The sequence below is a fragment of the Gopherus evgoodei genome, chromosome 7 (genome assembly GCF_007399415.2).
Source record: "Gopherus evgoodei ecotype Sinaloan lineage chromosome 7, rGopEvg1_v1.p, whole genome shotgun sequence".
Taxonomy (NCBI): Eukaryota; Metazoa; Chordata; order Testudines; family Testudinidae; genus Gopherus; species Gopherus evgoodei.
Window position 1 is genome coordinate 54,944,058 of NC_044328.1, and position 27,859 is coordinate 54,971,916.

Genomic DNA, 27,859 nt, shown 5'->3' on the forward strand with positions numbered 1-27,859 from the left:
CACGACGGCATGCCGCGGGGGGCGCTCTGCTGGTCGCAGGTCCCACGGCTCCGGTGGACCTCCCGCAGGAATGCCTGCGGAGGGTCTGCTGGTCCCGCGGCTCCACCAAAGCCATGGGACCAGCGGACCCTCCGCAGGCACGCCTACGGAAGGTCCACCGGAGCCGAGGGACCAGCAGACCCTCCATAGGCATGCCGCTGAAGGCAGCCTGCCTGTCGCCCTCCCGGCAACCGGCAGAGCACTCCCCGCGGCATGCCGCCCCAAGCACGCGCTTGGCGTGCTGGGGCCGGGAGACACCCCTGTGTGTAACCTAATAGTAGAATAATAAATATGATTTGGTACCCGGCTTCCATGAGACCAGCTGCTCAACACTTTTGATTGTGGTAGAAAATGATATAACAGTTGCTGTCAAATCTAGTTTCTTTGAATTATGATTTGTCAGCAAGACAATAGCTAACTTGGGGCACTCAGAACTCGATTCAGCAAAGCACTTAAACATGTACCTAGCTTTAACCACACGACTAGCCCCATTTCAACTCAATGAGATTACTTACACACTTAATATTAAGCACACACTTTAGGGTTTTGCTGAACTGAACCTTAATTTTGGAGGGGCTTTCTATCTATCTAAAAGATTTTCCACAATCCAATGTCAGATCAAAGGTTTGATTTCCCCAGCAGTCCTCACTATGCACACATTTCATATGAGTGATGATGCCTGTGTAAAAATGTTGCATCATTCTGCAGCAGCTGAACTGAGCGGCGTCTACAGCAACACAAAAAGGTGAGTAGAAAATGGGATTCCAGCTGCCACCCAACAAGGGTGTCTGTGAGTTTTCAGAAGTGAATAATTGTAAGATGATGTGCAGCCAAACATAAATCACATAGCATGCCTTGTGGGGCTAACTTCAAACTCCACAAATACAATCATCTGCTTTTTAACTGTGAATTAAGCTTTTGTAAATGGATTTTGTTCCCTCTTTCTGCTGGTGTTGGCTACATAGGGATGTTTGTGATACCCCTTTATTAGGGATGGGTTCTGGTAACTGCTAGCAAAAGACACCTGACCCTGTTTGTTTTGTTAGGAATACCAGCTATACCTATTTTTTAGCTTTGAGGAGCCTGCAGTAGTTCTTCCTATTTGCTCTCTCTATCATATCCTTAGAGATTTATGCTTTTAAAACACCAATTCCCTAGAGCTTCGCTGCTAAAAACCTCCCTCTCCAAATGAGAGCACCTGCAGATTGTCCTTGAGTAAGATCACTGCAGCAGATTTTAAAAGCTTTAATCATCTGGACATATTCCAAAAAGCCCCTCAACCTACCTCCTTCTTTTCCCTCCCAACTTTCTTCCTATCCAAAACCCTGCCATGCAGATCTATGTCATTAATATTTCAGCATCAGCTATTCACAGGCATTGGGTACATTGCAGTGCATTTCATCAATAAGAGCTGGCAAAGGCTGTGTAGTTCACCACACTGCCTTCATCCAGCAGAGGAATAAGAGCAAAAGATAGCAAGAGACTAAGACGCAGAGAGACACTGAACAGCCACAGCGGGGTAAGATTGCATAGTGCAATCAGTGTTCATTGAGGTGCTTTTCACCATCATCCTTGAATCAGATCCTGCAGGGAGTACTCAAGCAAGCAAGCAAGAATGGATGTCTTTAAGAAAGGTTTCTCCATTGCTAAAGAAGGTGTGGTGGCTGCAGCAGAAAAGACCAAACAGGGAGTGACTGAGGCTGCAGAGAAGACCAAAGAGGGTGTGATGTATGTAGGTAAGAGACAACTATTTTTAATACACAATTGAGCATGAAATGTGACATAAATTATCTTCCAGAAAGCATGAAGTACTGGATAGTGGTTAAAACATGCGACTGAAAGGCAGGAGATCTGCATCCCATCCCCACCTGTGCCACAGTCTCAATTGTAATCTTGGAGTGTCAAAACCTTCCATGCTTCAGTTTCCCCATCTGCAAAACAGATATTGATACTTACTTCCCAGGGTGAGGGGGAGGGAGGCAGGATTGCTACATTTGAATTAATGCAATGTTCAGAAAGTACTTTGAGATCCTCTGATGGAAGGTACATATTACAATTATTATTCCCCTCTGCTTTCAGGGTAGGTCACTCACTCTCCAAACATTTGACTACTAGCATAGTGACTGAGGTTATTAAGGGCATACACAGTGATTCTGCTTATTAAGTTAGGCTATTTTCCACCCTCATGTCATTTTATTCAGAGATTCTCCTCCTTATGCTTTATAACCCTTTACATTCTCCATGCAAAAATCCTTTACTTGCTTTGCAAAGGGACAGTTATCAGTGTTGTCCAATGGCTAGGTGCTAGATCATGACACAAGTTGTTCTTTTCCTGGAAACATCTATTATATAATGAATCCTCTGCATTTCCATAAACCCTACAGTAATCATTTCAAAGCTGCTCTTGAAACCTGGTATCAGCACTGTCTAATGGAGGTGTATGCATGATACTGGTGGACAAAACCACTGGGTTGATACACACTGTGTTTGTAGTCTTACACTCTTATCCCGTTATTCTCCGAAAGGAGGATTGCTATTGTATGTGCTGGCTGTGGGTAAGTGTGATTTTTAAATAGAAAAGGTTCTTGATTCCATTAACACTGCCTTATACACAGAGTATCACCACGTTAAAAACCTTATGGTAGTTACAGATCTGCATTTTCAAAATTCAGTGGAATCAGAAACCCTATTCGTAGCAAATCTTCATCCCCAGATTTAGATAATGACTGATGTAGTACAGCTAATCCTGCCATTATCTAGCAATATATAACCAATTCACATTTTAATCTGAAGCTGAACCACAATCAAAAGTTTTGATTACAGCATCTCTAAAAATAAGTAAATTAAAATGATAAATACACCATGACAACCAGCTGTCAAATGTGGGGATTGCTATTGTACCCAATTCCTTCTTCCTCAGTGATCAGAGCAAGATCAGACCAGAATATTTAGCATTTTTATAAATATTTTCCCAAATATCTTCCCAGGCCTTTGATTTGCTTTTCATTTTTGCACAATCATGAGACAAAGTGCGGAATGTTCTGCCGTGATCTTATGTATTTAACCATTTCAAAAACTTTTTGAAAGCCTTCTTTTAAACCTAAATAGCTGAATGAAGAGTCTGTTTAGACACTGACTTTGAGGAGCATGGATACTTTTTTAACCACATCAGGCTTTTAAACATTTTAGTTAGCAAGAGCATCACACAGTGCCTTATAAAATGCTCTCCACCTTTTTTATAATGCATTGTGTGATGCTTTGCTCATTAAGAGCCTGATCCTCCATGGTGGTGAGTGCATACTGGATGCTAGAGCATGCTTAGTCCTTAGTCCAGGATTTCACAGAATGGGGATGCTAAAATCCAGATACTTAAGCTCTCTCAGAATTTGGTTTAAATGAGCAAAAGAGATAGATGCCAGTTATGTGTGTGTGTACCACCCATTATCACTGCAGGGACCAGAACCTGTTTGCTGCGCTACATTCCCTAGCTATAGCCCCATGAAAGGCTAATCAAAATGCCCAATTAAATAAAATGCTCTTTCAGTACTCTTTCTCTCTTTCCATAACCTACTACAGTTAGGTTGCTGTTAAGACACTGCATGAAGGAATTTGAAATCTGAATCTGCTGCGTAGTTGGAACCACTCAGAGATGTGAAAGTCTTTTCTGGATGTCAGAAAAAGGATAGTAGTGGGTGGGGTGGATGTCTTGTTTTGAGTCAGCTTCTTACATAACTGCTAATGAATTGAAAGCCAGCATTTCACTGTACTGATGGGATCTCTGAGTCCTCCTGAGGATTCCAGTTGACCAGACATCAGTACCAATATTGATGAGTCACTGCAGCGTGAGATAAAATGGCTAGTTCTGTGACATCTACTGCAGCATACAGCTTCTTGAAGCCTACAGGGTCATCATAGTTTTGCTGGTATCTTCACTCTGATCTCTGGGCCAGAAAGTTTCAATTCAATGCCTGTGGGCGGGGGTTCCACTATCCTGTGCTAACACTGCAATGCAGTTTGAGGCTGTGGGGCTGCATTGGTAAGAGATGCTGCCATGACAGTCATTCAAATGGGTTTCTCTCTGCCTATGGATGTGGTTACCTAGGTGGGAAAGAAAGATCTCATGGCACTTTGGTTATGGCACTGGGCTTCTTTTCCAATTCCCTCACTCAGTCAAAACAAGTTCTCCTGTCCATGCTACTGCTGTCGTTGAGAACATAATGGTTGCTTTGGATTCTCTACTTACTGCATGACTTGCAGCAACACTAGGCCAAATTCTTAGCTGGTGTAAATAGGTATAAACTCCAGTGAAGTCAAAGGAACTATATCAGCTTACACTAGCAGAGAATCTGATGCAATATTGAGTTGTAAGCCACACTGGAGAACAAGCTATATAGAAAGATCACAATCATAATCACAAAATTATATTCAGTATCAACGAAATACTAGATAATGCAATCCAGTAGTTCTCAATAAAGAATGCAGTTCTGGCATGCCCAAAACATCTGGCCTCATGCATCAGTCACAAGACACCCAAGGCACTGACCTTTACAGATGAAAAGACCAGATCTAATACCTTGTACAGGAGCTGTACACACCCTGTCGTATTATTCCTGTCTGAATGCATGCCTGTCCTTAGTGCACAGTGCTCGCTATCACTATAGTGTACCTAGTTAAAATACAAAACTTCTGATTGGTGTGTCATTTCCTAATGGTAAATTTTCTATATCCTATACAATTCTTATTCTTTTTTGTAGCAGGGACAGGGAAGGTATGAACCTGTAACTATGCACACAAGCTGCAAGCAAAGGTTAAAAAGTAACAGTGCAACTTGACAGCTTCAACTGAATGCTTATCAGTTCAACAGATGTCTTGCTGGCAAGGATATGTGCCGGAAGATTAGATTTCATAGAGTGCATTATGAGAGCTGAAGTCTGAGTCATTGGGTGTGGTCCTGAGTGCATTTAAAAAAAATAAAAAGAACCTAACAAGCTGTGTACAAGCTGCAGCGCCAGGGGCTTTTTGCTGCTGTTGCTTCTGCTTCGATCTTTAATTGCATTCAGATATTTTTGTTTTGCCAGGTTCCCTCCTCTTAGGAGTTATTTACCATCAGAAAAAAGAAAAAAAAATCATAGCTATTTGTGAATCAAACAAATTTAATGATTGAGATAAGAGTAACTCCTTACAATTCTTGTTTTGGTGTATGTGTTCACTGGAGTAATGCAAAGATAATGAATATATGAATTCAGCTAATTAAAACAGCTGATATCCTTGATTTTTGGATATTTAAGAAGTTACATCTTTAGAAGCATTAAAGCAGAGCTATGTTTGAATGGCTGTGACTGGTGAATTGTAGAATAAATAAGCATTAAGCCCTGCTCTTTTGGAATGGTACAGCCTGATGCATTGGGTACCTGTAGGAATAATGAACATTAAAGCAAGATTATATTAAAATAGCACTTGGTGCACTGGGCACATATTAGAACCTCAATTTATTATTGTGGGCATGTATGCAATGCAGACCTGTTCTGCTCACTGCTGTTTGCTGTTACATGATTATAGAGAGTATTACAACCACAGTGCAATATTCTCTGGTTTTCAAATACTGATATATCCTGCATAGTACCGTTAATCCATTCTGCTACACTAATCAAAAATGTATTCTCCTCTACATGACTGTACAGTCATTTGAGGGTGAAGTAGAATGCTAGGTTGTGAAGTAGCCGGGCATCTTCCTTATAGTCGAGTCTAGATGACCTTAACAAACATTAAAAAAAGAGAGACCTATTATGTTTGTATGTAGTGTTATAACCGTGTCAGTCCCAGGATATTAGAGAGACAAGGTAGGTGAGGTAATATCTTATATTAGACCAACTTCTATTGGTGACGCAAGCTTTTGAGTGACACAGAGCTCTGTTATGTTTAACAGCACATTACAAATGTCAATTAGACAGGAAAGAACTGGGCTGGGTTAGTTGTTATCACGGTAATAAACTTGTTCTGCCTTCCTTCTAGGCTCATGATGAGTGCTAGGCATAGTCTGCAATTAATTTTCCCCACCCCACCCACACATAATTATTGAATCAATGCTGCCGTAGCTAACAGCCTGGGTGCATCTGCATCACTCTTTACAGTGTTTTGTAACTGGACCATAAAAACTGTCCATTTTTATGACATGAGTATGAAAAAGTAAAGAGAAGATTTGTGGATTTAAATGATTTTTAATAAGATGGAAACAATGAAAAATGGTTTTTAGGGAAAATTCATTATTAAAGTCAATGGAGTTACAATAGGAATGGTTTTTAACATGAAACTGAATCTAGTTATCGTGGAGGCTTCCAACCACTAGGGCAGTGGTTTTCAACCTGTGGTCCGCAGACCCCGGAGGGCCCCTCAGGCTATGTCTAAGATTTCCAAAGGGATCTGCACCTTCAGTTGACATTTTTTAGGAGTCTGCAAATGAAAAAGGTTGAAAACCTCAGCACTAGGGGATGTCTACACTGCAGCTGGGAATGTGCTTCCCAGCCAAGGCAGGCAGACACATGCTAGCTCTGCTCAAGCTAATGCACTAAGAATAGCAGTCTGGACATTGCTGCATAGACGGCAGACTGGGTTCGCACCTCAAACTCATAACCTGGGAGCTGGGCAGGCTTGTACACAGGTGGCTAGCTAGTGTCACTGCCCATGCTGCAATGGCCTAGGGCGACCAGACAGCAAATGTGAAAAATCGGGATGGGGGGTTAATAGGACCCTATATAAGAAAAAGACACAAAAATCAGGACCGTCTCTATAAAATTGGTACATCTGGTCACTCTACAATGGCCACACTACTATTTTTGGTGCACTAGCTCAAGCAGAGGTAGCACGTTTGCTTACCTGGGCTAAGAGGCACGCTCCAATCTGCAGTTTAAACATACTGTAAGTGATCTGACATACTGTGCATGCTGCAGTACGCAGACACAGTGAGGTCTGTTGAGCAAGTAGATTCAGGCTTAAAGGAAAACCGCAATGATTTGTTGTTGTTCCTTCGGGGCCAGTCCCCTCAACTCCCATTGACTTCAATACCTCACAGCATAGGGCTGCGAAATACATTACATTCTTTACTATAAAAATAAATATGAAATCCTGCACTGTCCTGATCACCATGACAGTGACTGGCAGCCTGTCTCTCTCTGAGCCCAATCCTGTACTCCTTACATACTAAAAATTTCCACTGACTGTATGAAATCAGGGCCTTAACAAGTGCTGAGCCTGGACCTCCTGCTGGGAAGTAGAAGAGACAAGAATTGTAGCTCAGTGTTTGAAAGCATGAAAAAAGCAGACTTTTGGCATTTCTTTATGGTAAGTTCTCTTGGTTTCTTTTACATAACTGGTTAACCTAACATGGGTTTAATTGCACTATTAAATCAACTGGTTTTTCATTTTAAAGATATTATTTAAGGGTGTAAAAGGTGAAGGGTAATTGTCTAGACACCTCCAAATAATACACATGCCAGTAAAACTAACTGGAGCTATCCAACTCCCAACAGAAAAGCTCCCATGGACTTCACTGAGAGTAGGATTTGGCCCTTACTGAGAACTACTCAAGGACCCTGCAGCTTTGGACCACACCCTATCAGAACTCAAGAGGTTCTCCCATAGGGGATGATGTTGATGGAGCCTATGTTTCTTTTCATAGGTACCAAAACCAAGGAGGGAGTTGTGCACAGCGTGAGTTCAGGTAAGAGTACAGTCCCTACAGATTTGTGTAAATGAATAGCACACTGTTGTAAATATGGCTAAGAATATAATTCTGACTGATATAAAGCAAGAGGAGTTTTCTTTTACACGTTAGAAGCCAAAGTACCATGGTCCCCAGAATGATTTGTTGGTGATAGAAATGCTCTGCATGCTGGGATTCCTAAACAAAGTAACACAGGAAAGGCATCACAGAGGCTTCGATATTCTGCTCAGCGTGTCAGAGAGTATGAGTGTTCTGCTGCTGGATGGGTTAAGGATGCTTGTTATTGGGCAGTGTTGTAGGTTGTGGCACTCTTCAGTGCTGGAAGCAGGCCAAAATCAGTAGATCTAGTCAGAAAAATTCCAACAAAACATTTTTTCAACCGACTTTGCAGAATCATTGAAATAAAAATATTCTGTGAAGACAGTTTGATTTTTGACAACATTAATTTGGAAACCTGCCTGGTTTTCTCCCAGCTCACCTACCAAACTCCTTGGCAGCCTGCCTGGCAGGCTGTCTTAGAGTTTATGACCCCACTGCATTCAGGGTCCCTGGCTCCATAGCTGCTGACCAGATGGACTGCACTCTTACTTTCACTGTGAATTTTGAAATTTTTGGTTTTCATTCTAATTTGGAACAAAACCAAATTTTGAAATATTGAAGTCTTCTGTGAAACAATTACCTTTCTCCAGCCAGCTCTATTAATCATCTAGAAGGGACTTATAGGGAGGGGTTAGCTAGATGGAAAGGGGTTACAGAAAGGCAGTCCAGTTTGACAGTCTCCAATGGGCAAGATGACTTTTTTTGTGCTACTGCTTCTTGGTATAGGTTTGTTTTGCAATCTGCCCCTTCTCTAAAGGTTGCCAGGTTGCAATACCCACCTATTCTTGAGGTAAGCAGCATATGTGAGAATTAGCCCCAACGCATTGTAAAATTAAACTGTTAGCATGTAGCCTGACTACATAAAGTCCAAATAACAGATAGCGCTGGGCAAAATATTGCTGTTACCCTGCTGCAAATGTTGGGCCCCATCCATTTCACTGATCCAAGCTAGCTCTGTAGACTGTCAATTATGATGTTATCCAGTTAAACAAAGACTGATTTTGAACTTACTTCACTGACTCCACTTTTTCTTGAACATTTAGTTGCTGAGAAAACCAAAGAGCAGGCCAATGTGGTGGGTGAAGCGGTTGTGGCCAGCGTGAACACAGTGGCAAGACAGACTGTAGAAGGAGCAGAGACCATTGTAACCACTACTGGGATTGTAAAAAAGGTATGTTCGTTTTTTCAGAGACCTACAGGAAATAAGAGGCTTGTTTTGCATTATACTTCTTCGAACACCCGGGAATGTTTCTGAGACTCAGTTTATTATTTACAGTTGAGATCACCTATGTATTTACTCAGACAACCCTGCGGTGATATCAGATATAATGCTATGTTTAATGTGATGGTTTTAATAGAGGTATAATGAGTTAATATGTCCTCATATTTTGCTATGTAATACAGGTTAGTACAGGCACGTTGTTCACCTACGCATTGCTCAGAGCCCTTATATTCTAGGCAGTCAAAGTCATTAGTCACTTCTGAAAATCTTCATCTATATGCCTAGAGACTCAGGTGATCAATACTTAGCCATATCACCCTTCAGCGTAAAGTATCTATTTCCCCATAAAACTATCTATATTTCTTTAGAGAGAAAACTGAGGACTAAAGTTCTGATCACAGGATTGGGAGCCAGGAACTCCTGAGTTTTAACCCAAGTTGTGATATTTGTTCCCGTTATGGCTTAATGCAAACCAGACAAGCTCTCTGCATTAATTTTCCCCCTTTTTTTTTTAAAGTAGACCTAATATTTTCCAATGTCACAAGAGTGTTTTGAGAATGAGTCAGTTCATATTTGTAAAGTAGTACAGGCCTTGGAACAAAATGTTCATGATACTCCAAACTACTACAGGTTTTAGAATCATTCAAGGCCCTCTCAGCCATAGAGGAGAGTTGGGGTTACCACCACTTTATAAACTAAAAGTCTAGTGTGTGTTCTGATGTTGTGGTTGTTGAACACCTGGTGAGATGGTCTGCCAAAGGCCAGGCTGACACAGTGCATTCTGTGCTGAATCTCGACATCTGTGTCTGCCCTCTGTGAGAGATGGTTGCCAAGATAGGCAAAGAATTCTACATTTTCCAGTTCTTCTTTATCAGTATAGATCTTCCTTGCTGGGTCTGATTGACCGTGGACTGGTTGGTGGAGAACTTTTGTTTTGCCAATGTTCAGAGTTACCCATAAGCTTTTAAAAGCTTCAGAGAAGCAATTAAGGGCTGTTTGCAGATCCCCCTTTGAGTGTACAACTACAGCACAATCATCTGCATACTGCAGTTCAGTTATTGTTGTCGATATTACTTTAGTTCTGGCATGGAGACGAGAAAGGTTGAAGAGGGTGCCGTCAGTCTGATATTGGATGCCAATGCCTTGAAGTAAACAGTCTTGGATTAATGTTTTCATAGCTACTAAGAAAATGGAGAAAAGGGGGGGTGCCAGTACATAGCCTTGTTTTATGCCAGTTTGGATGACAAAGGGCTCAGGGATAGAGCCACTGCATAAGATGGAGGCAGTCATCTGGTCATGAAAGAGTCTTACAATGGTGACAAATTTGCTTGGGCAGCAAACTTTGAGATGATTTTCCACAGAACCTCATGACTGACAGAGTCGAAGGCTTTGGTCAGATCAATAAAGGCCATATACAGCTCCTGGTGTTGTTGACATTTTTCCTGGATCTGCCTGGTTATGAAAATCATGTCAGTTGTGCCTCAAGATGGTCTGAAGCCACACTGGGACTCTGGAATTACTTCCTCTGCAAGAGGGAGCAGGTGATTCAATAAGATTCTAGCAAGAATCTTCCCAGCATTGGAGAGGAGGGCAAGGCCTCGATAGTTGCCACAGATGGCCCTGTCTCCGTTTTTGAAAATGGTGATGATGTTAGCAGGGATTTCTTCAGTGCACCAGATTTTGAGGAGTAGCAGGTGAAGCTTGCTAGTCAGTGTTCTCCCCCCACTTTCAGCACTTCAGCTGGTATGCCATCAGGACCTGGTGCTTTATTGTTCTTCATTTGTTTCATTGCTTTGCAGACCTCCTCAGGCGATGATGAGTTGGCAAGAGTTTCCCAGATTGGGTCAGAAGGGATGGAGTCGATGGTATCGACAGTCACAGTTGATTCTCGATTTAGAAGCTTTTGGTAGTGTTCCTTCCAGTGTTCTTTGATGGAGTCGATATTTTTAAGAAATGTACTACTATCTTTGGATCTCAGAGGTGTACGGCCACATGAGCTTGGTCCTTACAGGGTTTCTGTCTTACAAAAAAAGCTTTGCATATCATGTTTGTCAGCGAATGTTTGGATTTCTTTTGCCTTGTCCTTCCACCATTTGATTTTATTTCTTGGATCCACTTTTGAGCTGATAGAAAGAGCTCTGCTTCTGACTGGATAGTGGTTGGTTTTGCCAGATGCAGAAAGCTTTTCTTTTCTGGTCCAAAAGGACTGTAATCTCAGTGGTGGTGTTGTCAAACCAGTCCTGATGGCTGCAGGTAGCAAGGCCAATGGATTCCTTGCAAACTTCATGGATGGTCTGTTTTAGGACTTCCCAGTCTTCTTTGACACTTGTGCTGTCATTTTCAGGTGTGCAGATGGCCGGTTTTTCACTGAGGAGATTGGAAGTTCTCTTGGTGCACTGAGGATTGAAGTCTTTGGATGTTGTATTGCCATCTGTGTGATGAATTGCTTTCTATGTTTTGGTGCAATCCTGATGGACATGACTGATCTCACCAGGCAGTGGTCAGTGCAGAAATCATTGGCTCTTCTCATGACATGGGTGATTTGGACATTAGATCCTGTGTCCTTACAGTGACATAGTCTAGGAGGTGCCACTGCTTTGAGTTGGGGTGTTGCCAAGTTGTTTTGTATTTGTTGCTTTGTCTGTAGACTATGCTTGTGATCACAAGGTTGTGCTCTGCACATTTCTGAGTAGAAGGATGCCACTGGAATTGGTCTTGCCCACTCCTTCCTTCCCAATGGTGCTACTCCATATGTTAGAATCTCAGTCAACTCTTATGTTAAAATCCCTAAAAAGGATTATCTTATCCGTTTTTGGAATGGATGACAAAACTTTATCAAGGTCAGTGTAGAAGGATTCTTTCTGTACTTCAGCGTCAACAGTTGGTGCATATGCACTGATGTTAGTGGCAAATGACTTACTAACCAGTTGGATGTGGAGGGTCATAAGATGCCCATTGATGCCTACAGGGAGTTCAGTCAGGTGGTTGACTAGAAGGTTTTTGATTGCAAAGCCAACAGCATGTATTTGCCTGCTGCTTGCTGGTTTCCTTTCCAGAAAAAAGTGTAACCACCGCCCTTTTTCCTCAAGAGGCCTCCATCTGCAGATCTTGTTTCACTTACAGCAGCAATGTCAATGTTGTACCTTGAGAGTTCTCAGGCAACAATTCCTGTTCTGAGTTTGGGTCTTTCACTTTTTGATTAGTCTACTAAGGTATGGACATTCCAAGTTGCAAGAAACATTTCTGTTTTTCGACAAGATTGCAAGTGATCCCTCTGGACACGGTTATCCGGTCAGGTATGGTAGGATAGCCTTTGTTTGGGGCATCTTCTCTAGTCCCTTCCCTGTATGGGGTGAGCAGATAGGTTCCTAAAAAGGCCTGCTCAGTCATGACCACTGCTGCCAAAAATGCCCCTCTATCCCAGTCCAAGGGCACATGATGACCATCTTGCGGTCACTGCCTGCGTGTTGGTCTGTGACTAGGGACTCCTGGTGATCACTTCTCCTATCCTCATCGCTACTCACCCATACCCAGAGGACTTTTATGGGAAGGGGTGGGGAAAAAGTTCTTCCTGTGAAAGAAGCCTGAGTGTGAGTAGTTCAATGTGGGGAGCTGATGCGCACCAGCAGCCACACAAATCTTGGCAGAAGAGGCACCTGTGTCCGGTTGCAATGAGGTGCAAGATGACCAGGGGTTTCTCCTCCATTGTGGCCTTTGTCCACCTTCGCAGGTGTTGAAAGGTGATCCTGCTTCATCCACCTGTTTGGCCGTTGAGGTCTTATACTGGGTTGTGTTGTGCTGGGCTGCCTGGTACTTCGCCTTTGACCTTACTGCCATGGGACTGACCCTACCAGGAGTACAGGACTCCAGATGGCATTACTCTTAGAGTCTTAAGTATATGCAAGTTTCTCCACCATGTCAAGGTAGCAGCCCAAGATCACATCCATTTTTTGCCAGGTATAAAGGATGCATGAAAGGTTGGCACATGGATATTTGCATCTGCAACACTCATTGTGTGTTGCCAATTTAGCCTTAAACATTCTGGAGTCTAGCAGTGCCTGTTTAATATCTTCTTCTGAAAGAATCACAAGGATAAAGAACACAAAGTATCTTTCACATTAAGCCAGATATTCTCCCAGGTTTCTACGGGGACAGTAAGGCTTTTTCCCATTTTTCTTTGAGACTGAAATTGAGAGGGTAATGCAAAGCATTTTTCTATCCAAATTGTCTTAAGCATGGAGTTGGCCTTGATCCTGAGGCATAGGTTATCCCACAATGGTACAAGAAGAGAATTAGTATGATTGGATGTTGTAATCATTTTATCATGTTGCAGGATTCCCTGGCAGATGCAAAGACTGGATTTTTCCTTAAGGGTGTGGGTAGCCTCTCAAGGTATATAAAAGGAGAAAGGGCATTGTTATGCTTTTTTCAATCTCAAACTAGGCCAGTGTGTATACAAAGCTACTGAAGGGGAACCACCTTACAATAGGGCGCATTTGGAATGCTAGATAATATAGCTATAGTAGAACCTCTGAGTTTCAAACACCTCAAGAATGGAAGTTGTTCGTAACTCTGAACAAAACATAGTTCTTTCAAAAGTTTACAACTGAACATAGACTTAGTACAGCTTTGAAACTTTACTATGCAGAAGAAAAATGCTGCTTTCCCTTTATTTTTTAGTAGTTTACAGTACTACTCTACTGTATTTGCTTCTGGTTCCAAATAAGGTGTGTGGTTGACTAGTCAGCTTGTAACTCTCTAGGGTGTTCGTAACTCTAAGGTTCTGCTGAACAAATCTGACAACCCCATGCTTCTAGTTACCCAGGATTTTAAGGGTTTTGTGTGACAAGCGAGGCTTTTTTCTATTTCATATATATATATATATATATATATATATATATATAATTTAAATATCCTATTCGTATGGAATAAAAAACAGCCTTGCCTGTTATGATAAGCCTATTTATTTGAGCAAAAAGTAAGTGAGACACCTTGAAAGGCAACAGGCTAATTATATAGGTTAATTATATACAGATACTCATTTTGGCTATTTCTGTTCTTCCCAGAAAGGTTAGAGGGAAGAGTTGCCACCTCTCTACAACGTTGGAAATTTATTTTAATGTATAGTCCATATTTATAGAAACAAAATTTGTCCTAATCTTCCCAAAATCAACACCTCCGTAAGTAATTTCCTGACTCATTTGAAATGGAAAATGAAGAATCTGGTCTTTTGGATAGATCTATTGCTTGTAATTTATTCCAGTCAATGCAAAAACCAGCGATATTTCCAAAAATATCAACGACATTCAATAATGATGGGATTGATCAGGACAGATTCTTCAATAGTACAAAAATGTTATTAGCATATTAACTGATTTTGAATTTTCCTGTTTATAGTCACACCTTCAATAGCTGACTGTTGACACAGGTACATTGACAGTGATTTGAGACATTAAAAAGGAGGGGCCAGCCCTGTTGTGTCCCTCTTTCTAGCTAAAATGTGGGAGAAATAATTCTATAAGTTGATAGTGAAGTGAGGATTGCTATTTATTTTAAGATTAAATGTATTATGATAATATATCAAAACACCTTTTAAGATTTGCTTCCCTACTTTTTGGATCTATCCTTTTTGCCTCCAACAGCTTTCCAAGATGGAGGAATATTTTCTTATAAAAACACCACTCTGTGCCTACTCCCACTAAATCCAAATGTAAATTCCCATGGATTCTAGTGGAAGCAAATTGGGCCACATTCTGGTGAGATTACCTGGTGTCTAGGTGGTGGAGGAAGGCACTTTGGTCTAAACAAATGTAGGAGTGTTACTGTTATACAACTATTTACACTTCATTATGGCTTTCAGCCTCTTTGAAAGCCAGATCTGTTTTAGAACTATGAAAACAGCCATAAACGATTCTTGCAGATCATCTTCTACTTCACGTCTCTCAAACATATAGGCCTGGTCTACACTACGCGTTTATACTGAATTTAGCAGCGTTAAACCGATTTAACACTGCACCTGTCCACACAACGAGGCCCTTTATATCGATATAAAGGGCTCTTTAAACCAGTTTCTGTACTCCTCCCCGACGAGAGGAGTAGCACTGAAATTGGTATTACCATATCGAATTAGGGTTAGTGTGGCCGCAAATCAACGGTATTGGCCTCCGGGCAGTATCCCACAGTGCACCACTGTAACCGCTCTGGAAAGCAATCTGAACTCTGATGCACTGGCCAGGTAAATAGGAAAAGCCCTGCGAACTTTTGAATTGCATTTCTTGTTTGCCCAGCGTGGAGATCTGATCAGCACGGATGGCGATGCAGTCCCAAATCCAAAAAGAGCTCCAGCATGGATCGTACGGGAGATACTGGATCTGATCGCTGTATGGGGAGACAAATCTGTTCTATCAGAGCACCGTTACAGAAGACGAAATGCCAAAGCATTTGAAAAAAATCGCCAGGCTATGATACAGAGTCCACAGCACAGTGCTGTGTGACAAGCGTAATGGAAAGCCAAAGAATCAAATGTACGCTCATGGAGGAAGGGACTCCAGCTATCCCACAGTCCCCACGGTCTCCGAAAAGCATTTGCATTCTTGGCTGAGCTCCCAATGCCTGTAGCGTCAAACACATTGTCTGGGGTGGTTCAGGGTATATCTCGTCAATTTACTCCCCCTCCCCCCCGTGAAAGAAAAGGGAAAAAAATCGTTTCTTGACTTTTTTCAATGTCACCGTGTGTCTACTGCATGCTGCTGGTAGACACGGTGCTGGGGCAATGAACAGCAGCATCCTTTCCCCTCCCTTCCCCGGTGGCAGATGGTACAGTGCAGTAGGACTGGTAGCCGTCCTCGCCATCAGCCCATGAGTGCTCTTGGCTGGCCTCAGGAGAGGTCGGCCGGGGGCACCTGGGTAAAAATAGGAATGACTCCCAGTTATTCCCGGCAGATGATACAGAACGGCTGGTAACCGTCCTCATCATAGCAACTGGGGGCTGAACTCCATCAGCCCCCTCCCTTTCATGTCTAAAGAAAAGATTCTGTACTGCCTGGACTATCATAGCAGCTGGAGGCTGCCTCCCCCTCATTTTATCTCACTAAAAGTCAGTGTTTCTTATTCCTGCATTCTTTATTACTTCATCACACAAATGGGGGGACCCTGCAAAGGTAGCCCAGAAGAGTTGGGGGAGGAGGGAAGCAACGGGTGGGGTTGTTGCAGGGACACCCCCTAGAATGGCATGCAGCTCATCATTTCTGTGGGATCTGACACGGAACGGCTGTGCTCTCTGGTTCTCTGATACACTGGTTCTCTAGTACACTTGCTCCATATTCTAGGCAGGACTGACTCTATTTTTAGATACAACATAAAAGAGGGAATGACTCGGGGGGTCATTCCCATTTTTGTCTTTGTGCCCCCGGCCGACCTCAGTGAAGGTCAGCCAGGAGCACCCATGACAGCAGCAGACAGTACAGAACGACTGATAACTGTCTCCGCTACCTTGCAAAGGCAAATGAATGCTGTTGTGTAGCGCTGCAGTACCGCCTCTGTCAGCAGCATCCAGTACACATACGGTGACAGTGACAAAAGGCAAAACGGGCTCCATGGTTGCCATGCTATGGCATCTGCCAGGGCAATCCAGGGAAAAAGGGCACGAAATGATTGTCTGCCGTTGCTTTCATGGAGGAAGGAATGAGTGACGACATTTACCCAGAATCACCCACGACACTGTTTTTGCACCATCATGCATTGGGATCTCAACCCAGAATTCCAATGGATGGGGGAAACTGCGGGAACTATGGGATAGCTACGGGATAGCTACCCATAGTGCAACGCTCCAGAAATCGACGCTAGCCTTGGTACATGGACGCACACCACCGAATTATTGTGCTTTGTGTGGCCGCGTGCACTCGACTTTATACAATCTGTTTTACAAAACAGGTTTATGTAAAATCAGAATAATCCTGCAGTGTAGACGTACCCATAATTATGCCAACCCAAGAAAGAGACAGTATGTGCACATCTTAACTGGGACAGTACTTATTTGTCAACACTAGAGGGCAGGGTTAAATCAGACCCATTCTGAGTCCACACTCAAGAGTTATTTGACCCATAAAAGCCACAAGAAAATCTTCCCCTTGTTTTCCAATTTATGCCAATTTTGACAAAAACTAAACATCTGTTAATGAGGGCCGTGTGACCCAAATTATGCATTGATTAAGACAGATTTAAACAAGAAAACTTCTGTTCTCAGATACAATGTGGAAACTTTAGTTGGTTCCAGTCTTTGAATCATGAGCATGTGGAAAGAACAGAAAAACTCTCTGTAGGAAGGAAAAATTGTTCATTAGCCAAGATGCTTTCACAACGTGAAAGCAAAGAGCAACCATACTCCTATACTCTAGCCCTACGGAACCTAATATTTGGGAGTTCTTTGATAACTTGGTAGCTTTTTTGTTCCCACTCCTTAGTGACCTGCAATCAGCTGAGTCAATCGTTATTCAAACTAGACTCAGACAAATTAATTACTGGTAGTTACAATCAAATGGAACTAAAACCTAGTGAGACTGGACAAAACTGTTCTAATCTTGTCAGAAATTTAGGGCTAGATCCACAAAGGGACTTGGATGCCTAAGTCCAACATTTATGCGCCACTGAAATCCTCAAAACCCACACTCATCAGCTACCATCTAATCCTATAGGTGCCTAAAGTCCCCTATATACTTAAATTTCTGCTGGTGTGCACATTCCCACTGCCTAAATCCTGATGCAACCAAGCTGCAACACACACAGCTCACACCTAAGCCCCAGTGGGATTCTCAAACTAGGCATTCTCTGACTGGCCTTGTCTGGTGGCTGTGCTCAGAGCACAACTAACCCCCATAAAAGACAGCTGAGGAAGAGGAGGAGGAGGTGGTGCTGCCCCCCCCCCTTCTGTGTAACAGACAAGCAATTAGAACACTCTTTTGGGATGTGGGAGACCTGGTTCAAATCCCCACTGCCTGATTTGGAGAAGGGACTTAAAACTATGTCTCCCACCTCCCCTCACCAGCTCTAATAATTAATCTATAGGATACTCTGGGGTGGGTCTCTCCCACTCTGTGTTGAAACTATTCAACTTTGTATAGAACATGTAAATATTCACTGAGCAGGAAGAGTGGGACCCAGGATTCTCAGGTGAGTGCACTAACCAGTAGGTTATAGAGTCATCCTCCTGCTCTCTTCTGGACTTATAGCCTAAGCCCTGCCACTTGCTTCAAATAATGTAGGTGATCGGTATTACAGAAATACTGTAGGTGGAAAGACAGAAAACAAGGAGGCATAAGTGAAACAAAAAGGAGCCAGCAGTAGAGAAGTTCAGAAGAAACTTCTTTATCAGTAGAGTAACTAATGTGTGAAATAGATGTTACCAACAGCAACAGCCTGCAATGTATTGAAAAATATGCTGGAGAGATATTAAGAGGAACAAACATATAGCATCTCAGTGTTGGACTGCTTGATGCTCCTTCAATCCTGAAAGTGTCAATGAGCACCTAAACCCCTGAAGTTTGAGGGACTTGGTCTGGGCAGTCTTGCTCCACTCCTTCCCTCCTCCTTTTAGTTATTAGGGTCGATGCTAAAATCCTGATTCTGTTGTCCATTACATCCACATAACCCTCCTGACTTCAGTGGGATTGGCACAAGTAAATGAGACCAGTATTTAGCTCTAACTGACATGCCGTGCATTATTAAATCGTGCCTGTCTGACAGCATCTTAAAGGAAACATCAAAAGACCATCCAAATACCAATATATAGAACATGTAGTTCTGTAATCTGGGTGCTGTTTAAAAAGGAGAAAGCGATTAATGTTAGGAATAAACCCTGCTCATCTACCTTTAGCATGCCAGAGTCTATGCAAGGCTCCTATTCAGTGATGTTCTGGGCAAGAAATTGTGTAATTCCAGGGTTTGGCTTGGTTCTATTCTTTGTAGGCTTTTATACTGTGCTCCCCACTGTAGTGTCCAAGCACATTCTGGTAGCTCATTAAGCAACATGACTAACATCTGTTACATATTGTTTCTTCTCATGTGCTGAATGTTCTACAGTGCTATTGAATTTGGGAAGTATTTCTCCCTGTCAGTTCAGATCTCTCTCTGTGGGACATATTGCTCCTGAGTAAGGTCTATTAGCATTATCATCAACCTCCGGGAGTGTGTGTTGGCATTTAAACTATGTGCTGCCAACTAGCTTCAATGGGAGATACAAAACTACCATCCACTAGAGAACTTTGAATACGTAAGGCTAAATTCTTTTCCAGGCTACACCCATGCAGTCAATGGGATACAGTGGGTGCAGCTAAGCATAGCATTTGACCTTTAGCAGTTTGTAGCACCTGCTCCTCTGAGCTGTCTCATTAATTTGATAGCTACTAACAAACAAAGGGCCACATCCAGGGCTGGCTCCAGGCACGAGCTCAGGAAGCAGGTGCTTGGGGCAGCCAATGGGAAGGGACGGCAAGTTCAGGTCTTCAGTGGCAATTCAGTAGTGGGTCCCTCAGTCCCTCTCAGAGCGAAGGACCTGCCACCGAGGAACGAAGCGGCATTGTAGAGCAGCTGCCGCCAAAGTGCCGTCTATTGCGGCTTTTTTTTTTCTCCTTCGCCGCTTGGGGCGGCAAAAAAGTCTGAGCTGTCCCTGGCCACATCCCATAAGATGCTGAGCTGCTTATATTTCCAGTGTCCTCAATGGGTGCTGAGGACACTCAGTACCCCACAGAAGAAAATGTGACTGAAATAACTTTGGATCCAAGTAGAGTTACTGAGCGCCTCCTGGGTGTTGCTGAATGTAGGTAATAATTGGAGATATACTAATCTCCTAGAACTGGAAGGGACCTCAAAAGGTCATCGAGTCCAGCCCCCTGCTTTCACTAGCAGGAGCAAGTGCTGATTTTGCCCCAGATCTCTAAGTGGCCCCCTCAAGAATTGAACTCACAACCCTGGGTTTAGCAGGCCAATGCTCAAACCACTGAGCTAGCATTGATATCGCTGAGTTGGTCTTTTTCATTTCTCTGCTCTCCTTTACTTAGTCTCCACTAAGTAAGGGTCAATAAATCTCTTACTTTTCTGTATTATACAAAGTTAAAAAAAGCATTATTTTTGGTGTGCGGGTCATGTTTAATGCAAAGGTTTTGTGAATGAGGCCTATCAATATTGTACATTCCTCATCACTCCCTTGGGTAGATTTTAGTGTTTTTTTAGAACGTTGACTCCACTAAGTATCCTTGTCTGACAGCAGGGATGAACTTTTCATCAGCATGACTCTGCACAAAGCTTGCTGCATTGCAGACACTCATGTGATCAAAAGCAAGCAAGTATACGTACACACATACATTCTTGTTAAATGTCCCTCAGGGGTTGGAAGAATTTCCCAGTAGCTAATATTTCACTACTGTTGTTCTCCTCTCCCCCTTTCATCCATTTTTCTTGTCAGGTGTAATATGTCTAGTTGTCAGTTCGTGACTCTGTGATTTTAAAATGGTCTTGTTCCTCTTTTATGTCATTTCACAAATTATTCTGGTAATTTTCAATTATTTGCAACCACTCTGTGCATTTAACTTAATGTTGGATCCCATAATTATTTTATATGTTTGTTCTAACACATCCGTAATGTGCTGATACATTAGGCATTTCCCTTCTTAAAGATTACACATTTTGAAAATGAATAGGGAGAATCAGAAATACTTCACAAAAATGGGCCAAAATCTGCTCTCCAAAACAACTCTCATTGTCATTAATGGGGTTGCACTGGGAGAATTAAGAGCAAAATTTGACCAAATATCTGTTTGTTAAGTATATTCAGTTAGGGTGAAATTCAACCATCATAAAAGCATGTAAGAATCTATAAAAGGCCTCTGATGGGGTGGAACTGCCGTCTGCATCAAGAGCGTGTTATGGGGGCAGGACATGGAATTCAAGTACATCACAATTAGACTGAATACACAACTAGAATGCTTTGCCTTTGTATATATGCTTCATGATAATCTAAGGACTTATCTCATGCTATTTCTCAATATAGCATGGAAAATTAAGATCGTACTAAAAGTAAAATAAACTTTAACTGGGAGAGATTGCACATATGTAGTATTTTCTATATCTCTTTCTTATTAAATGTCTAGTTTAATAAATTAATGTCTATCATACCATAAACAGCATAAGATGTACAGGATATGCAATATGGCTGAGTGAGTGTTTCTGGTGAAACTTTAATTTTGCATGTTAAATAGTAATACTCTGAGAAATCACATGAGAAAAGATTGCATCATAGGAATCCATTTGGCAGTCCTTATTCATAAGAGCAGTCCCACTGAAGCCAATGGGAGTTTGTCTGGCTGTGGAGTGAGTGAAAACTGAGTAAGCACATCAAGAGTTAGCCCTATAAAAGTAAATTGCATATTAAAAGCTAGAAAAGCCATGCACTGTAATGTGTGTGCTGTATGCAGGTGTTTTCTGCTCATTTCTGGTGCTGATTGCTCTTTTAGTCAGAAATGTCTGCATCATTTAGGGTGCATTCAGCCTGAACCATTCCAATTGAGTAAGTCTGCAGAATTTACCAACATATCTAACCTCTAAAATCATGAGAGGAGCCATTCTCTTTCAGGAGAGTGGTTTGGAGTTATCTCCAAGAAGTATCACCTGTGCTTCAGAACCTGAAGACATTAACTCCATTGTGGGCTTTGTCTTTCCATATCCCCTCCAAGTTGGTGTACTCTTATTATTTATTAAACTTGCCGCAGACCAGGTCACCAATGTACCTCTTCAGGTTCACAGCTTTAAACAAAAACAAAACAAAACAATCCTGCTTTCCACTGAATTTGCTGCCTCTCCAGCTACAGAAAGCAATGTATCATCAATTACTATTAAGGCTCATGAAGGTGTCTGGTTTTATGGAGGGGACAGTGTCACCATTTAAAATTTTTTAATTAGTTTTGCATTAAAAACCCAAATTTTCTCCAATTCCAACAAAATTCCATTTTGTATGAGTGATCTGTAGCCAGAGGAGAATTAGGGCAAATTTTGATGTCAGAAAAGAGGTGTCTAAATGGTCATTTAAAATAAAGGTAGCAATTTTAAGACTTAGTCACCTTTTCAGGCTGAGTTCCATTTCAGAGGGATTTCAAATGCTCAGCACCTCTCAGGATTGGACCCATAGTGAAATGAACCATAAAGACAGCAGGAAATTCTTTTTGTATCTGAATCATACAATGAAGACTTTAGCCCCTTTGCTGTCCAAAGGACATTTGACATATGAATATCAAAATGACATGGGTATGCCCCAATGCTTGAATATACACTCTGAGATTTTAAGGATATTCAGTAGGTACTATCTGATAATCCATGTCCCCTGAATTACACCAGCTACGGTGTCCAAGGAGTTAAAAAACTCCCTAGCTGAAGTTAATTGACCAAAGATAATTGCTTTAAAAGTCAGCAAGTGTTCCATCTACCAATCAAAGCCATTAAAAGGTAGCACGAACCTTTGTGCCTTTATTACTTTACTTATAACCTGTAGCCCAGCACAGATCCCACCACTCAATGGCATAAGCACTACTGCAAAGAACTCTGCTACACAAAGTTCTAAACACAAAATAAATAACATTAAACTCACCTGTAAAAAAAAATGCCATGTATAAAAATGTCAAATTTTAAAACAGAAGAGACAAGCTCCATTAAAAGTGAATGTAAGCATTCTTTTACTTCTCTTGAGAAACAGGGAAACAAAGAGAAAATCTTTGGACTTTATTATTTGCCAGTTAAGCCAAATTGATGATGCAATTAATGGAAAAATCTCTTGGTAATGCATGAGAATCTGTCACTTACCAGTCAAAATGAAATGTAAATGATATTGACAACAGGAAATTAATTGTTTCAACATTTTTTGTATGCCCTTAGGCAAGGTCTGAAAGAGGCAAGAGATGTACATTCTCCCTTTAAACATCCCATGGGGAATATGCCTAAAAGACATAGAGGTTTCATTAACTTTTCTGTGGTGTCTCCTCCATGTTGTGGAATCCCTCTTTTTGAGAGGCCCCAGAGCCAGCAGGGAAAATCTCTGCATCTTGACTCCACTGGAGCTGCATTGTCTGGGAGCCAGAAATGTAGAGATGAAATGCCTATTGAGGGTTTGGAACCAATCTAGAGCTGCAAAGCCTTCATTCAGTTATGCCTGTTCTCTGGGAGATCCTCTCTCTCACTCTCTTGAGAGAGAATTAACAGTAAAACATATATATAACACCCATATTGTATGAGGGGAAAGAATGGTCTTACGACCAAAAAGCTGAGGACTAAGAGTTGGGAGATCTTGGTTCTTTTCCCAGGTCAGACACAGACTTGCTCAATGACTTCGCACAAGTCTGTGTGCCTCAATTTTCCCATTTCTTATGTCACTGGAGTGAGATTTATTTTGTTAATATTTATAAAGGGCTTTGAAATCCTTAGATGAAAGTTGCTTATAAGTACAATGTATATGACAATTTAAAATACATTAAAAATGCTCTCTGCTTTGCATTTAAGGTATAATGTGCTGTACAAACATTAGCTAATTAATCATTGTAACACTTTTGTGCAGTAGAGATATGCTATTACCCCCATTTAACAGTGTGAAATCCTGGCTGCACTGAAATCAATGGCAAAATTCTCATTGACTTTAATAGAAGCAGGATTTTACCCTACACATCTTGCCCAATGTCACACAGCAAGTGTGTGGTACAGCTGGGATTGGTACCCACCAGTTGGTAGCTCTGTTCTGTAAGCACATTGCCGACTTTAAAAAGAGCCTTAAATTAGGTTTATCAGCTAGAAGCCTTAACTCCCAGCTAACAAATGCAGTCTGCAATCTGGCAGCCCTGTCTCCTCCAATATTCTCTATCCTGGACAGGCAAACTGGAGGGAAGTAAGTGGGAAAACGATAGTGAGGTGAAAACCTTAATGCAACCTGATACTTCTTCATCCTGTAATTGTGTTGGTTCCTGCCATGTTGTTTTAGAAAAATTCTCAAGACACTTGTTTCCTGTCCTTTCTAAAAACAGATTGATGAGGCAGTTACATTATTCTTTAATGGAGTCTTAGCTAAAAGCACATTTTAGAGGACCAGTAACCAGTAAAATAGATTAATATAGATTCTTACATCCACTTGTTACACTCAGACACTGTTTCCTGTGAATGCCTCAGGGCAGGAAGTCGGGGTTTTTTTGGTTTGTTTTTTTTTAATTATTTGTAGTAGAGTCAAAAAAGCTACGACCCTCTTCATGAGAAGAGCAGACAGCCTGAGTCCCCTACAAGAGAGGTTTCTGACTGCAGTAAGTTGCCCTTTCTACTTGTTCACACACTAACACAAATGGCCTCTGTTTGTTTCTCTGATACTAGGCACTAGGTTTAACTCCCAAGCTGTCTCCAGAGCTGTTATTTCACCTCCACTAATCAGCATGGATTCTATTAACCCATTGAAAGCCACACATGGGGAGCCTGGACTACTGCTGAACCTATTGCAACTGATTTTGTGTAACAAAAAGAAAGTAACAATCTGTATGAATTAAGCAAGGCACATGATACAACTAAAAAAACAGGCAAGAAAGAAAAGAAAATACTGGTCCTAAACAGTTTTAAAATAGTATGAAACACTTTGAAAATACAGTTTCAGGCTATTTATATATAGAATATCAGGGTTGGAAGGGACCTCAGGAGGTCATGTAGTCCAACTTGCTGCTCACAGCAGGACCAATCCCCTGACAGATTTTTACCCCAGTTCCCTAAATGGCCCTCTCAAGGATTGAACTCACAACCCTGGGTTTAGCAGGCCAGTGCTCTAACCACTGAGCTATCCCTCCCAACACTTATAAAATGCACTGATGTTTATTTTTTTATATGGTGCCAAACACATGTCAATTGCTTTACAAACACAGATCCCAGATCTGCCTGTGTGAATCCAATTGCAGGGTTGGGATCATAAGTTTGGCCTCTATCTGACACTTTACAAATACTGAAGGTCAGATCTGTGATGGGTCCCCCCGCTTGGGAGCTGACACCTGATGTGCCAAGACTACCTCTGCTCCTGCTTTCCCTGTCTTGCTGAGCCAGACATGCCAGTCTGCTCCAGCACAGAACCATGGTCTAAATTACTTGCCCAAAAGCTGCAGACTTAACTCAAAGCAGCTAACAGAAGTACTCTTATCTATAACATTCAGATGCCCAGCTCCCAATAGGGTCTAAACCCAAATAAATCCGTTTTACCCTGTATAAAGATTATATAGGGTAAACTTATAAATTGTTCACCTTCTATAACATTGATAGAGAAATTCCCCCTCCCAAGTATTAATACATACTCTGGATTAATTTCTAAGTAAAAAGTGATTTTATTAAATATAGAAAGTAGGATTTAAGTGGTTCTAAGTAGTAACAGACAGAACAAAGTGAATTACTAAGTAAAATAAAATAGAACACACAAGTCTATGTCTAAGAAACTTAATAAAAATAACACCTCACCAGTTCTAGTAAGCTTCCTTTTACAGACTAGTCTCCTGCTACTCTAGGTCCAGCAATCACTCACACCCCCTGTGGGTATTGTCCTTTGTTCCAGTTTCTTTCAGATATCTTTGGGGGTGGAGCGGCTCTCTCTTTAGCCAGCTAAAGGCAAAATGGAGGGATCTCCCATGGGCTTAAATAGACTTTCTCTTGTGGGTGGAGACCCCCTCCTCTTTCCTATGCAAAGTCCAGCTCCAAGATGGAGTTCTGAAGTCACCTGGGCAAGTCACATGTCCATGCATGACTCACAGTTTTTACAGGCAGAAGCCATTGCCCACATGGTATCTTGAATGGTTCCAGGAAGACGTCTTATGTGGATTGGAGCATTCCAAGATGCATTGTTCCTTAAGTGCTTCCTGATTGGGTTCAGTGTGTGACATATTCCTTTACTTCCCACCTCCATAAATAAGTGCTAATCACACACTGCAGGGAGAATGCTACCCACTAAAAGGATGAGCATAAAGGAGGAGTGAGCCTCATAACAAATATATAGCTTGATTTTCCATTTCTTCAATGGAGCCTTGCACCAACTTTGAAATGGTTCTGGCAGCAAAATAAGAATGTATAATATTTAATCCTTTGTCAAATAGATACATAGATGTGAATTTCTTCATATAAAGCCACTTGAGAATTTTGGGAGCTATCAGACGAACATTATCCTCCCTATGGAATGAGTGGCTAGTGTGAGGTAGATAATCTGGGGAAAATCAATGTAGAATCTACCTTCCTGCAAGTAAAAATGAAATTCATCTGTACCTGCTATGTTTCCAATGTTCAAAGAGCCAATGTTCCATTTTAGATTAAAGAAAACTACTTAACAAAACAGGACAAAGTCTCCAAGAAGGAGAAAGTAGGGTGTGTCTCATTCTGTAAGAACTTCCAGTTCAAATCCTTTCACAGCCCTGCTCTCCAGCAGGCACAGACTTTATACACTTCAAGGTGCAAATACAGAAAACTGAATCAGAGCTGTATATGCCATAGGGCAAACCTGTTATTTTCTCCACATATGAGATATTTGACTCCATTTTGCAAAGTCTGTTTGAGTAACCTCTTTAAAATTAAGTGGCTGATACACCATGCTGCAACAAGGGTAAATGTATTGTGTATATCCTGCAGGATGAGTTATCTCACCCAGAGCACCCTACAGAACCAGCTGCTGCAGAAGAAGAACCCCCAGCAGAAGCCATAAAAGCCAGTGGAGAGGTAAAGTCCAGACTCAAACCAGCTAACCCTAGAATCCTTAGCTGGTCCAGGGTTTTTCTCATGATCTATCATATGTACATTTTATGTACCTTTTTGTTCTCATGAAAATGAAAGACTAACGTAGTCTTTAGCTAAGCCTAGGTAAGCCAGTGATGTTCAAGCCTCCTTTAAAAAGTTTCCTAATGCACCTTTAACCTTACCTGCACCACCCTAGGAGTTATATTTCTGGATCTTCCCCACACCCACCATTCTATCAGTGCACCTCAGTGCTGCTGCACAAAGGACTTATATTCTAGTCCTGGGTCTCTCTGACTCAATGCTGCAGGATTCTGTGGTTTTATGACCAACTTAAATGGAGATTAGGCTAAGAATCACCAAACTAAATTTCACTAGGAACGTGAGCTAGAATAGGAATGTGTATGCTTCTCAAAGGGGCAAGGATAACTCACTAACATTCTGAATCTATAGTCCCTATCTTTTTATGGCCTATTTTTACTGTGACGATCAACCTTGGTAATCTGTGTTTTCCTGTTATATACATTCTGTTTGAAATATTACTCCATTTTCTTGTCTTGCTTCTCTTGCAGGGTGAAAATAAGCCAATTAATCAATTTCAGGACAACTAGTGTGAACATGAGAATTCCAGGAGTACACACTGAAATGTTAGTAGACAGCATAGTAGGGAAATCATCCTTCCCATAGACTAACTACTTTCAGCGCTATAGCCTTTCACTTGCTTCGCTAACATATCATACAATATATGTATGTCAGACTCTTGATTCTATGTATATGGCAACTGTTCACTACCGTCTGTCTCTCTCTAAGCATCTCTAGCTCCTTTGTGGCTTTTTACCTTCCCATCTTTGAGTGTTCTGACTGTCTGGTTTGTTAGCAAATGACATATTGCGGTTAAAATCACTGGTCAATGTCTTATCTCCATTTGCATCAGCACTTGGAATCCCTAGGTATGATGACAATGATTTTTTTTAAACTACAAAATAAAAGTGTTTGAACTACTTTTTCCTTTGTCT

The 27,859-nt window shown here is 41.6% G+C and overlaps 1 protein-coding gene across 1 annotated transcript; it reads left to right on the top strand.

Moving 5' to 3' along the window:
• The first annotated feature begins 1,347 nt into the window (after window positions 1-1,347).
• SNCG (synuclein gamma) lies at window positions 1,348-27,848 on the top strand. The gene is made up of 5 exons (XM_030569536.1): window positions 1,348-1,775; window positions 7,715-7,756; window positions 8,902-9,029; window positions 26,742-26,828; window positions 27,416-27,848. Exons 1-5 carry the CDS (start codon window positions 1,655-1,657, stop codon window positions 27,452-27,454), a joined length of 417 nt encoding a protein of 138 aa, XP_030425396.1. The 5' UTR covers window positions 1,348-1,654; the 3' UTR covers window positions 27,455-27,848.
• The last annotated feature ends 11 nt before the right edge of the window (window positions 27,849-27,859 follow it).

Bases quoted from the DNA above. Each gene is read 5' to 3' on its own strand.
- SNCG (XM_030569536.1), top strand. From the start codon at position 1,655: ATGGATGTCTTTAAGAAAGGTTTCTCCATTGCTAAAGAAGGTGTGGTG. The intron at 7,757-8,901 runs GTAAGAGTACAG...TTGAACATTTAG, and splicing joins TGTGCACAGCGTGAGTTCAG to TTGCTGAGAAAACCAAAGAG. The intron at 9,030-26,741 runs GTATGTTCGTTT...TATATCCTGCAG, and splicing joins CTACTGGGATTGTAAAAAAG to GATGAGTTATCTCACCCAGA.